The 14,723-nt window shown below is 34.9% G+C and overlaps 1 protein-coding gene across 1 annotated transcript; it reads right to left on the minus strand.

Annotated features, from left to right (window-relative positions):
- Positions 1–2,765: 2,765 nt before the first annotated feature.
- On the minus strand, positions 2,766–3,760 carry LOC140759446 (protein PHLOEM PROTEIN 2-LIKE A1-like). Its single transcript, XM_073096013.1, has 3 exons — positions 3,659–3,760; positions 3,427–3,557; positions 2,766–3,298 (listed from the first exon to the last, which is right to left on the minus strand). The coding sequence occupies exons 1-3, from the start codon at positions 3,689–3,691 to the stop codon at positions 2,935–2,937; spliced, it is 528 nt and encodes a 175-aa protein (XP_072952114.1). The 5' UTR covers positions 3,692–3,760; the 3' UTR covers positions 2,766–2,934.
- Between the last annotated feature and the right edge of the window lie 10,963 nt (positions 3,761–14,723).

A 14,723-nucleotide genomic window follows, 5' to 3' on the forward strand; every position in this document is an offset into this window, starting at 1 on the left:
GTCGGTCAAACACAGGAGCAAGCGACATGGGAATCTGAGGCAACATTGATGGACCGTTATCCTAAATTTGTATTTTGAGGACAAAGTGAGTGGAAGCATGGTGGAATGATGTGATATGGACCACACTGAGACATCTCGTGCATGGATACAATCTATGGGATCTATTTCTTATTTTGTTTTTGTTGTTTTCTTCAGGAAAATAAGGATTTTGAATATAACCTTTAGAATGCCTACATACATTCGCATCGATAAAGAACGCAAATTGTGCGTTTGAACACGCTCGATTCCATACGAACGCACGCATGTGAATGCCTGCATACTTTTGGTGATAGTGAATGTGAATTGCGCGCTCGAATACGCTCGACCCTGTTCAAATGCGGTCAGCGAGAATACACCATTTCTAGGTTTATTACTTGTTAGTTTGGCTTATTAGATTAGCCTCTTAAGATGTAGATGGCAACTAAAGGATTGTTATGAATGAATATTATTTTTCTTCCCTTTCTTCTCTACCCTAACTCTTCTCCCTCCTCCTTCAAGCCCTAGTCATGTATCATCTCAACCAACTTCTTCCCCCTCATCCTTATTACATATTTTTATCCCAGGTGCAACAAGAATCTATAAAGGGCATGAATGTTAAAAATGTAAATCAGGAAGATACGGAACGATCATCACTAGTTTCATAATTTTTTAACTATGGGATAATATTTTGAGGATATTCTTCTTCGATTGCACGGACTACTTTCCTGCATCCAAGCTTGGTCAGGAATGGATGCACGATCCATAACAACAAGTTACATGAGGGGCGGCGGCAGTGGCTAGGTTCAGTCGTGGGTCACTAGCAATCGGCCCATGGCTTGTCCTTGCGGCGATGGAATGACGGCGAACGGTAGTGGAAAGCTGAACTCGAGCTAGTACAATGGTGGCCATGGCACATCGCCAGCGAGTCCATCAGCCCCCGATACTATGGAAGGGACTCATGGCCCCACTATAAGGGAGTAGCGATGATAGGAAGCAGCAACGGAGCCACTTGACGTAGGGGTATCTTCCTGCGGTTGTGGCTGTCAAGTTCGGCCACCTGATGATCCTCGACAGCTGCGGCAGCCACCACTGGCCGATAGTGTGCCCAAGGAAGCTAGTCGTGGTCGCCGGTGGTCATGGGAGCGTCGAACCCACGGCAACCAACCATGGGTTTGCTATAACGATAATCGTTGTCATTGGTAATCTTTCAGCAGTTGTTGGCGTAAATAGAGGCCAAGTCCCAAGTGCGGTTGGTCCTGGGACCTGAGTGGAAGTGGCGGTTTAGGCCGGGAGCGACTGGATGGCCACCAACGGTAAGCTAGAGTTTTAGGCCCTAGCTTCCACCGCAGATGGGGAAGACGACTCTGGGGCCGTGTCTATCGGTTGCTCCACCATCCCTATGGTGGCGGGCTTGACCTATAGGGATAGAAGGCATTCCTCCTCCACCGAAGGAGGGGTTTTGGCCGACGATTGGGTCTCCTCTCCACCTCCCTCATGATTTAAAGTTGATGGCCGTGGTTGGGCTATTTCTGCTGTGGCCGACGGTGCTGGCGATGTAAGCGGCATGGGTTGGCCGTGCTAGGCTAGGAGAATGGCCTTCAAGTCTTGGATCCTTCTCAATCATTTCGAAGCTCTCATTTGATTCAGCCAAAAATACTTTAAAAATTCTTTTGCCCACGTTGGGGCTCATCGTCAACAATTACTACTGGTGGTCCTCTATGGAATGGACAAGAGTTCTTCGTCCTCTATGGTCACTCCTTCCTCATTCATCTTGGATTGCATGGTAATCATTGTCCAAGGAGCGTCGGCTCTGCTACCAATGTTACGAAACTGATTTGGACTAATCTGGAAGTAAGAAAATTATGAAAATTTATAAAAAGGTGGCCTCAGAAGTTTAGGTTCTAATGGATCTAATTTCACAAGAATCTGATGTCTGGATGAAAAGTTATTAATTAAATAGTGGCGAGTGGTCAAATAGGGTAAAACGGTAATTAACTGACGTTGGTCGTCAGAGGGTGGCGGATGGCCAAGGGTAGTGGTGAACGGTCGTAAGGTAGGACAGCTACTAGTGGAAGAAGATGGCTAGGGTTTGGAAGATCGGAATGCTTATACTGCTACGATCTATTCTTAGAAAGATAAATGCAATCTAATGGCTACGATAAAAGATGAGGACGAAAATATTAACTTTGCTAAATTTAGATTCGTTCAATAATCATTATTAATATATGTCCACTCCTATTTATAGAAATAAAAATTCCTAGCGAATCAGATCTACATGAGGATTATCTAATTTATTTGAAATTCAAAACAATAAGATAAAGCTAACCAACTAATTTGACTCGACTCGACTTAGCTTGACTTAACCGATGTGGTCAGATCATAACAAGAAGACATAAAGAAAGCTAAAGAGAGATAGAAAATTTTAAGAAAGACAATTCAATTTACCTAAGATACAAGCCATAAGAGCCAACTTATAGGTAACAAAAAAGGGTCTCAAAATCAAATAAGATATGCACAATTAAATTTATCTAAACTAGCCACCATATTTTCCATATATTGCAACTCTATTCTATAATCATTTTCTAGTTTCTTTCTTATTGTGCTCGATAAATAGATAATAAATATGATAGCATAGATGTTTCATCAGGTGCTATATTTGTAGCTAGCCCTCCTGATTTGTTAAAGATATTGCAACAAATGGCATAGATAGGTAGGAAATACTACACAATTAATCATCAATAATGCAATTTGATGGAAAACATTGAAGGATTTTATTGACACATAACCAACACAAAGTACTACACACATAAGGTCTCATATTTAAACACACGGAGCATACAAAAGCACGCCACTTTATTTTAATATCATCAAGGGTGACGTGGGTAGTTCAAATAATTCATAGTAGCGATGGTGCATCTATATTGGCTTGATTTGCACCCCCTTGATAATGAGTCCGCTCTTGGGGTTGGTATTTGTGGTCTCGTGCATTGAGAAGTTAATTAAGCCTGCTCCAAATGCAACAAAGTCACCGACGTGAAGATCGGCCCAAATGTCTACCGGCATTTCATCGAGGCTAGTCGTGGTGGAGGATGGCATCTCGTTTGGTAAGTTGAGGGTGAGGTTCACAGGGATCTTCCAACCGTCAGATGGATCCTTTTTCATCACCTTGAACACGACGCTGTACTTAGTACCTTCTATGAGCTCACTCATATCAAAACTCCCGGTTGCCTCAAGCCACCACACCTTCACTAGTCGAGGCACTTCTACCAAAATATTTTCCCTAAATCACAAATTAAGATAAATTCCATGAGTATTTCAGACATTCTTATATATATATAATTGATTACAGTACTAAAAATTAATAGAATTATAAATTATAATTTATATGCTAGAAAATTTGTAAAGCACCTATCAGACTTGATCCAAGTCCATGTCCAGTACTGCTTCGTCCCGCTCCATGCGATGGATAGATTTCTGGGGTACAACATAAAATCTTTACGAGCAATATTCCCAAAACTAACATCACCATCAGTACCCGTCTGTAAATAATGTATTTATATATATTAAAGATTATGAGTAGAAAAGTGAGCACTAGTGCATGCATGCATTTGATGCATAAAACACTAATAAATAAACTTGCCATTGCTGTCAATTTTGGACCCTCAGTTGCCATCTTTCACTCTCTCTGTCTTTCTTATCTTACCTTGCTGCACTTAGATGAATGCACTGAGATGCATGCTTACAATCATATATAAAGGAACCAAACAAGGAATCTAGAAGCATTTATAAATGCATAAACAATGACTTATAATATATGAATGACCGGCTTAATGAATGATCTCTAAATTTACTAATTTAAGAATGACTCGCACAAATTAAAAATGACTTAGAACAACAACATATTCATATGTATACGGATATGTATTTCATTATAAATTTCTTTTCTTAATTTTAATAGCAGAAAATATGCAAGCTAGTAGGCTGTATTGGAAGCAACTCAGATCTTATCCTATCATAGTTTTAGATAAATTTCAATATTATTTAGTCCCTAAAGACATGATTGGCATTAAGAATGACTTACTTATATGGATATGTATTTAATAATAATAGTCATTTTTTAATATTAATACAACAATAATTGTAAGCTGGCACAATGATGTTGATGTTTGAGAGTAGTACCGTATATGTTTTGGATTGATCTTCTGAGAATTTAGAGGTGAATGCCGTAAGAATTAAACGTATATTGTGTATTTCTAACTAGTGGGCAAATATTATTATTGTAATAATAGAGTTTATCTGCATCAAAACCCTATTTGGTTTTTGATTTGGCGAGTCAGACTCATTTTCGGTATCTCTTACACTTGATGTTTTTTTTTTTACTTTTATTACAACTTTGCCCTTTCTGCCATTTAGTGACTCATTAAATATTGATAGTATTCTATACAAGATTAAGAAATGACCCATACTCATCTTCTACTTCATATGCTTATTATTATTATTATTATTATTATTATTATTATTATTCATCATCTTCTTCTTCTACGGCTCCTTTTTTCTATCTTTTAATATCTTTAATTAGTTTTTTTCATAAATATAATAATAGGTTTTATTAATTTTTAACAATTTATGTTATTTCTTTTTACATTGTAGAATTTACATATAAACAAATTAGAGATAGTCTAAATAAATAAAGCTCATTAATCAATGTTTCAAAAATATAACTTAATATAATATTATAAATAAATTACAATATATACTTAAAAAACTATGAATTATTGTAAGAATTTCATAATTAAACTATGAAAGAATTTCGTACTTAAACTATGAATTCTCTGTAGATATAATTTGAATCTGAAGACACTCTAAATAAAAAAGTTCTAGATCATAATGTCATAGATTTTATCCAATTGTCATAAATTTTAGACTTTAGATGATTTTCTTGTTAATATTTTTTTTAAACTGTGCACAACTGAAATTTTATATTTTAAGTACAAAATTTGTACTTCAAATATGAATCTCATACTTCAACTACGAAATTCTAATTCTGCATAATTTTAGCAAAATATTCAGAAGATATGCATCTGACATCTAAAAAAAATGAAACTAATTGAATAAAATCCGTAATGTCATGATCTAGAATTTTTGTGTTTGGAGTTTCCTCCACACCAACCCGCTCCTTCTTTCCCTTCCTTTCTTCTTCTCTTCTCTTCTTTTCCTTTCTCTTTCTTCCTTCTTCCTCAGTTTCTCCTCCTCTTTATGCAGCAATGCTAAGCTCAGCCCAGCATTGTAGCAGGCAATGCTGGGCCGAGCCCAGCACTAGTGGCAATGCTATGTTAAATTATTTTATTTTATTTTCATTTATTTATTTATTTAGGTATTTTCTTTCTTAATTAATGCAAATAGATTATTTAGACACTAATTATTTTATTAATAATATATATTCATCAATATGATTGTTATTAATTACAATTGATATAATTAATGATTAATTATCTTATAAGCTATTACTTTTAAATATTGGTAATACTTTTATTTATTTATTTATTTATGTTTCTATTAGATTAATAGATAGCTTCATAAATTATAATCATTAGATTTATAGATGTATACTAATATTCAACTAATATACATTTTAAGCAATTCTAATAATTTATTATATATTATTTTGTAACAAATGAAATACTAGGCTGATTTATCTATTTATTTATCATTTTATAGAGTGAGAACCCCAATTTAGTTACAGTTAGATTTTTAACTATATTTATGTGTTTATTTATAATATTATATATATTCATATATTCAGTCTTTTATTTTATTTTATTTAATACTGTCATACTTAGACTATTTTTATTTATCTGAAAAGGAGAAACCCTTTTGTTCTTATTTTATAACTGACCTTTTCAAATAATATTATATTCTTAACATCTAAAAGTTTATTTATAATGTATATCTAACTAGTTATAAAGATTAGTAAAAACTCTAAAACTTAATCATTATCATATTTTACACGAATGGATTTTAATTAGAAAAATGGCTAATTTTATGTTATTTAAATATTTTCAGATCTTGAACCTCTTATTTGAGACCCGGGGACCTTACTAGCAATAAGTGATAGTTGATTAACAGACATGAAGAATATATGTGTTGGGCCTTTCGATCTAAGATGAATAATTTTATCCCTTAGACGTCTTTCTCAGATTATGTTATATTATATATTATGTAAAAGTATGTTTTGGCCTCAATCATAATTATATGATCCTATATAAAGATGATCACAATTGATCATGTTTTATCATACATTTAATTATACTGATCTTGGATATGAATATACTGATGATATATATAGATGTTCGGAGATGAATAGATTATATATACTTTATGTCGAGTTGATCTGTAGCATGAGTATGCATATAATATATGTACCATTAGAGATTTAATTGTATTATATATTTCTTTTGACTTCCCTACCACCTAAATTCCTAATATGCATGACTTGTCATAGTATTAGATAAAATGCATGTGATGTATTATTTAGAAGGAAATATATGTGTTCTCATAGATAGAATAGTTGGTAGAAAGCATGACGATACCCGAGTGGGCAGAAGGGTTAGGGCGTGCTTGGAGTTAATTAATCGCTTGACATAGTCGCAATCCTATGATACGATTCGGACTTCACCGAGTTCGAACGCGGTCGGCGAAAATTGTGTTTTTAGGGTTAATTTGAGTTGTTGGTTAGCTAATAAAAGGATGTGGAAGGCAACCAAAGTCAGAATTGATTATTGAATATTGAGATTGAGTTTTGCCTTGCCCCCTTCGTCTTCTTTGTTCTCGTTCTCTCAATTCTCGGCGACGCCGCTTCTAACCTCCCTCGACCGGCCAATCACCCTAGTCCCTTAGGGGTGGCCCTCTCCTCCCCCTTCTTCCAATCTATCCAACACTTGCCCTAACCTTTCCATCACCCATAACCCTTCCACCACCACCTTTTCACCGGTGCCACCCCATTAACGCCGGTCCACCTTCAACCACCATTACCTAGGATTACGTGCCTCCATCCACGGATCCAAAATAGATCATCCTGATGTTTGTCCACTACACGGACGATATCTCGAGATCTCCAACCCCGATTCGCCTGAACCTTGATTTTTTGGAAAGCTCTTTTACGAGGCTACAACATATCAAAATTTCACGTCGATCCAACGGCGGCATATTTTGGGATCTTATTTCAAAGTTTCATGCCAGATCTAGTCCAGATCTGAGAATTGGAAGAGATCGAACCTTAGACTAAGGGGAGATCGTATCAATTTGGTATCAGAGCTCCATAGCCCGAGGCGTGATCGTATCAAGCTTGGTATCAGAGCTCCATTGCCCGAGGCGTGATCGTATCATCCTATGGCCTTATACCCGAGGTTAATAATTTGTGTGCGCAGCAGACATTCGGATATATGTCGTTCACTAGAGCATATGTGGCGAATTATCCTCATGTAGTTTTTATCAGCTAGTTGGGTACCCGGGTCTAGATGATGATGATACCCTTAACGATTGGTAGGATATGATTATTTGATTAAAATACTCTTAACGGTTGGTAGGGTTTGCTCTGAGCCTTCAAACTAGATTTGAGATCAAGTACCGGATGTTGACTGTGCATAGTGGTCTAGTATGATGATGATATTCGAAGATGATATTGATGATTTAGATGTTGCAAAATACATATTATTTTATTATCATTTGATATACCTGATTATCGAGTTGTCAATATGCATCATATGTGATTGCATTTGATATCATAGTATAGTTATAGTCGACATACATCATATGTGTAACAACCCAATCCCAAAAATATATACGTGGCCAATCACACTGTGGTCGGCCTCGTGCCCATGCAAGCTGCATGAGCAGCTTGCGTGGGGGGCTGCCACGCGCCCCAGCTAACGTTGCCGCAGCCAACTGACTACGGCCAGCTAGCCGGGGCGGGGCCCCCCGCCGTCGTTGCCTATCTCCGCCAGCGCCTCTCTCTCTATCTATTTCTCTCCCCTTCTCAAATGCTCTCTCTCTCTCTCATTCCTCTCTCTTAAGCTTCCCCATCTCGGTATGCTGATGCCGACCACTTCGGACCATCACAGTCACTTCCTTCGCCATGCCACCGACGCCGGTGAGCCTCCTCCTCCTTCCTCCTTCCTCCTTCCTCCTTCTTCTCTCTCTCCCTCTCTATTTCTCTCCCTCTCTCTTTTTCTCTACTACCGTCTTTGTGGTCCACCCGACCCGTCGCCGAGACTGGTGCTCCCTTATCCCCTCTCTTCTCTTCTCTCCCTCTATCTCTCTCTCTCTCTCTCTCTGTTTCTCTCTTTCCATCTCTCTTTCTCTCTTTCTCTCCCTCTCGGGTTCATCAAAACAGAGCCGCCGGCCCCTCCCCGTCGCCAGGTCCTCTCCTCATTTCTTCTTCTTCTCCTCTTCTTCTTCTTCTTCTTCTTCTTCTTCTTCTTCTTCTTCTTCTTCTTCTTCTTCTTCTTCTTCCTTTCTTCTTCTTCTCCCTCTTCTCCCTCGGCTTCTTCTCCTTCTCTTTCTACATAGTGTTGGGCTCGGTCCAACACTGTAGCAGGCAGTGCTGGGCCGAGCCCAACACTAATGGCAGTAATTATTATTTTATTTATGTTATTTATTTAGGTATTTTCTCTTAATTAATGCAAATAGATTATTTAGACATTAACTATTTTAATAATATTATATATTCTTCAATATAATTATTATTAATTATAATTTGTATAACTAATGATTAATTAGGTATAAATATAGGTAATACTTATATTTATTTATTTATATCTCTATTAGATTAATATATAGATTTGTAAATTATAATTATCAAATTTATATACTAATATTTTTATGAGATACATTTTAAATAATTCTAATAATTTATTATACATTATTATTTTGTAACAAATAAAATAATCTGCTTATGTATTTATATTTTATAAACTAATGACTACATAGTCCCTAATTAATCAAGATATAATTTAATTATAATTAGGTTTTTATCTATATTTATATTTATATTTTATAATTAAAAATCTAGCCAGTTACAAAAATAAGTAGAAATTCTAAAATCTAATAAATCATCATAATTTACTCGAACGGATTATAATGGGATAAACAACTAACCTTATATTACTTGAACATTTTTAGATCCCAAACCCCTTATTTGAGATCCCATGGACCTTGCTAACGATGAGTGTTACTCGGTTAATTGACAGACGTGAGAGATGCGTGGTTTGTATCTTCTGATCAAACGGTGAGTAGTCTTATCCCCTAAACGCCTTTCTCAAATTATGATATATTATATATTATGTACATGCTTGTTTTGGCCTCCAGCATGATTATATGACTTTATCTAGAGATGATTTCAATCAAGCATATTTTATCATGCATTTGATTAGGCTGATCTGGGATATGAATACATTGGTTTTATGTCGAGATGATCTCTAGCATGAGTGTGTATGTGATAGACTAGTAGTAGTATGCATGTGTTAGATACATGGTTGGAGTCTGCATTACATTATTTTTCTCTTGGCTTCTCTACCATCTAAATTCCTGAGTTGCATGATCTGTTGCAGTACCGGATATATGCATATGATTCATCATGTATAGAAAATCATGAAAATAGTTGTGTATGAGGATGTAATGTGATGGCTAGAACGGTATCTGGTCTAGACGGGTACTAGACATACTCTAAACGTATGGCAGAGTATGGTGATGGCTGATGGTTGTACTCTTAGGGTATGACAGGGTACAACTATCATTGATATACCCTTAGCGTATGGCAGGGTATGATTACTTTCTTCTGAGATACCTTTAAAGTATGACAGGGTATGATTTATCTATAGAGACACCCTTAGCATATGACAGGGTATGATTTATCTACAGAGATACTCTTAGCGTATGACAGGGTATTCTCTGAGCTTATGACATTATGGGTATCGAGTTTGGGGCTGGGTACCGTAGTCCAGTATGGTAGATGATGATATTCAGAGTTGAGATGGATGATTGTGATAGTGAGAGATATGTGGATTATATCTGCCTCTGACATATACGAGTATCTAGTGGTTGGCATGCATCATGCATTATCATTGATGTGACTAGTATCATTGGATCATAATTATTATACATGATATGGTATTATATTCGGTGATGTTATATGGTAATTTCATCATGTTATATAATTTCGGTTGAGGATATAATATGGTCATTCATGAGAATTGATTTCATTCATATATAAGTCGTTGATGATACATATATATATGTTCATACATGGCATCATGCTGCTTTTTGATTCATATTATCCAGTACATGATTTACTCTCTATTTGGCTTCACTAATTCGGGGTAAGATTTATTCACTGAGCCCTTAGCTCATGACTTTCTTTATTTCTTTTCTAGCCCTCTAGATATTATAATACGTGATAGCGACTTGAGATATCATGATGAGATATTTTAAACCAAGGATGAGGTGAGCTATAGACGTGAAGCGGTATAGAAGATAGTTTAACCAAATATTGAGTTGTACCATTATTTGATATTTGTATTTTATTGTATCAGATGATGATTTGTATAGTCCATGTCAAATTAAAGTGCACTCATGTAACAGTTGTTTAATTATATCTTGATGGTTTGTTGTGGCTTGTGTGGGTCCTGCCAGATTAGGTAGTGGTCTAGTGTATATCATTGTCGACTTGGATATTCATATTTTAACAATTTGTTTGGTTGATAATATGATATATTTAGTATTAGATTATGTGAGTATGAATGTGATAGCAGGTGTTATTTGATGATGTCATGATTTTATGTGCACAAGAGTGTATCTGTGCGTGACGGGCCTCGCGTGCCGTGTGGGCGCGTGGGCGTGCACGTGCTCGTGCTGAGCGGGGGCGTTACAATATGTGTCATATTTGAGAGAGAATTATGATGATGGTATGATTTGGAGATTTGTTTATACATTGTCAAGAATTATATACTTTTATTAGTTATGATATGATATCTATATTTTATTTATATATTATATGCCCATTCATGAGATAATATTGATTATATTTATATATACGTTATCAAGGATACATACATATATATATATATATATACTCATACATGATATCATACTTCTTCCTGATTCATATTATCTAGTACGTGATTTACTCTTTATTTGGCTGGCATCAGTGATTTGGGATAAGGTCTATTCACTAAGCCTTTCGCTCAAAACTTTTTTTATTTTCTTTTCTAACCCCCTTAGATATATATGGTACGTGATAGCGACTTGAGATATCCTAAGAAGATATTTTATAATGATGAGCTGAGCTATAAATGTGAGACGGTATAGATAATAATTTATATAGAAATAGAGTTATATCGTTGTTTATTATATTTGTACTTTATTGTATCAGACGATAATTTGTATAATATATGTCAGATTATAGTGCACTTATCTATTAATGATTTTAGTTGTATCATTATGGTTTGTCGTGGCCTGTATGGGCCCTACTAAATTATGTAGCTGTATAGTATGGTTGTTGTGGATCTAGATATAGATAAGTTAAATAGGTTTAACTTGATGATGTCATGATTTATTTTGTAATTGAGTATGTGAGCACTGGGTGTATTTGTGTGTGACGGGTGCCATCCATCCTATCGTGTGCATCACGTGTGCTATGTGAGCCCGTGGGCATGCACGTAGCCGTGTCGGGTAAGAGCGTTACAGTTAATCACTAGCTTAGTGGCAACCATCTTGTACTCAAGAAATTTATTGGCTACCATTTTTTTCCAGCATCTTTTGTTTTGTACTTTATGTCTAAGGATTTCGATAATTCTTTAGACGTTTTTATTAAACTATACACATTGTATAACGAGTTGTCCAGTCCATTAAGGATATAATTTTGGCAAAAAAAGTTAGCATGCTTGTAGGCATCAATTGCAACAACTCTCAGGAACTTACGATTGCCTTACACTTGAAAGGAAGTAAATATATGAGTGCCTTGTATAGGTACCCATTTTGGGGTCCAAAGCCCATAAGTAATTTAATACTTATATATACCATACTAACATTTCTTAAATATCTAATATAGTACTAAACTCATTTATTTTTTTATTTTTTATTGCCATAATACACACTTTAGAGCCAATTTTCATTCACTTATTTTCATGAATTTAAATAAGTAAAATATACGACAAAAAAGAACTCTTTGAGCTAAATTAATTCTACCATTAATCTATTATTAATAATGTGTAGGCTCCAGTTAAAACTTAGTTCAAAGTTAATAAAATTTCATATCAAATATATGATATTTCTAATAGAAATATCATTTAATTTCATCCTAATGAAGATGCTGAACAACTTCTTGGCCCTAAAGTACCATATCTTAATCCAATTAATGCATTTATGTACCTCGTAAATACCCGAAGACCAGATATAGCATTTTTAGTCAATTTATTAGCAGGATTCAGTTCTGTTCTAACACGAAGGCATTGGAATGGAGTTAAACAGATATTGCAATATCTTTGTGGAACAACTAATGTGGGTTTGTTTTATTCAAAGGAGTCAAGTTCGTAGTTTATTGGATATGTAGGATATTTTATGCTCCTAAAGCCAAATCACAAACAAGATATGTTTTTACTTATGGCAATACTATTATATCTTGGCGATCTAGGAAACACAGTGAGCAATTTGCAATTTAATTGCACTTTTTTTTTACCTATTTGCAACTTTGCATTGAAAGTTATTATATTGGCAAAATCAGTCACTAAAATTTTATAACACCGAAACATTCTTGAAACCCAGAACCTAAAAAATCTGCATTCGTCTTCTCTTCCCCTCCTCTTCTCCTCCTCATCTCCACAAATCTGTCGACCTTGGCCACTGGAGAATAGATCAGGAGCTCTATGTCATCATCAACCAAAAAGCCTCCAAAGCCTCCAAAACCCCAATAGTCCTTTTCTCCTTTTCTCTCTTCCCCATCTCTCACAAATCATCTTCTACAATCATGGCACCTCGTCGGAAGCGAAAATTTATTGTAGTTCAAAGTAATGGAATAGTTATTATCTAATGCATATTTGTTTTACCATTAGGATCAAGAAATCTACCTCATAGTCAATTATGTCTAAATTTGTGTGACTTCTTCAACGCTGACAAAATGGACAGCGAGAAAATGTTATTTTGATGTCATTGCACAAAAGTGGTAATCTGATGATTGGATTTATTGACATTGCTTCTAATGCTTTTCACATTTTGGCTGGAGTTCTTTTTAATTAGTCTTATCTTTATTGATGATAAACCTCAATAAAAAGAGAGGCTAGATTGGCCAGAGTAGGGACGAGGAAGAAGGATTGAAAGATTAGAAGTTGGAGAAGAGTTTTAAATAGAGTTTTATCAACACCAAAATCAGATTAAAGATCTGAAATTCAGCAAAATATTGTAAAAAGATGAATTGCATTCTTGAGGAAGAAAAATAGGAACAAAAGATAGAATTCAATCTGTATCTACTCGCTTCTATCTTCGGCTCGAAGTACTGCTCTAGCACCAAATTTGTTTGGATTTCCTTTTGAGGGTGCACAAATTAGTAGTACTTAATGCAATAATTCCCTAAATGCAAATCAAAGACTTTGTCATCACATGACTCACATGAAAAGCAAAATATTTGATCTAATTTGCTCAAAGCAAAATATATATTTTTGATCTAATTTGTAACTTTTACTATTTTTACGTGTTGAATTGGTTGCACTTTTTAAATTTCCATGAATTTGTTTGTGATTAACTTGTCCATGGATTATCAATCAATTAATGTACCTCATATTCTCTCTCATGCTCTCTTTTGCATACTTGTTTATTATTAATGTATAATATACTATTCTTCTATATTATATTATGTACTACTATATAAGTTTGTTATTTTTTTCAAAGTAATGTTCATTCCTTCACAAATATTAAATATTTTATTTTAATACTTTAGTTGGTGTTTAATGTTGGATTACTTTACTAGCTCTCATTTGGTGGCATAAAAGTGTCACAATTGTTAAATCTTTTATAGAGACAAAAGTAAGTCTTATAATTCGATCTCTAGTTCTATTTATGGTTTATATCTATGATTCTTGTTCTACATATGTGTTCTATAGTCATCCAGCCAATAGAAATATTTTATTAGTTTCTTTGTATACAGATAGGATACTTAGAATTAGACTATCTTTTTTTATCAGCTTTTTAACATAGTTGATACATTCTTTGTCATATATATCTTTTTAGTGATCAAATATTATAATATATGTAAATACATATTATGTTTTTCAACACATGCATAAAAATTTTCCTCTCGTTATTGATTCTTTGCAATATTTACCTATGTTGCAGATAATCCAAAAACAATGACATCTTCGAAGACTTCTAAGAGGAAAGCTACTACTATAATGAGTGGTAAGAGCTCCAATCAACATTACGAGTTCAATGTAATGCCACTTAACGTTCGCTCTAGAAATGTGTAAATGAAAAGCCCAAGCCCAAGCCTAAGGAAATAAAGGAAGAAATGAAAAATAATAAGAATGCAGAGCATGTTTTTAAACTCATATCACAATGCTATACTAGAGTTTTCATGGAGGCAGCACATAAATATATTAGAGAGCTTCATACGGAGATTCTCTCTCAGACACCATTTGCTTGGCTTATTGAATTTCCTA

Source organism: Typha angustifolia, chromosome 4, assembly GCF_048772165.1.
Source record: "Typha angustifolia cultivar Huaian chromosome 4, ASM4877216v1, whole genome shotgun sequence".
NCBI classification, from domain to species: domain Eukaryota; kingdom Viridiplantae; phylum Streptophyta; class Magnoliopsida; order Poales; family Typhaceae; genus Typha; species Typha angustifolia.

What these genes read in the sequence shown, in the direction of transcription:
- LOC140759446 (XM_073096013.1), bottom strand. Translation starts at nt 3,691, where the DNA reads ATGGCAACTGAGGGTCCAAAATTGACAGCAATG. An exon ending in GTCCAAAATTGACAGCAATG is followed by an intron (nt 3,558 to 3,658) that starts GCAAGTTTATTT and finishes CATTATTTACAG; the next exon opens with ACGGGTACTGATGGTGATGT. An exon ending in ACTTGGATCAAGTCTGATAG is followed by an intron (nt 3,299 to 3,426) that starts GTGCTTTACAAA and finishes TTTGTGATTTAG; the next exon opens with GGAAAATATTTTGGTAGAAG.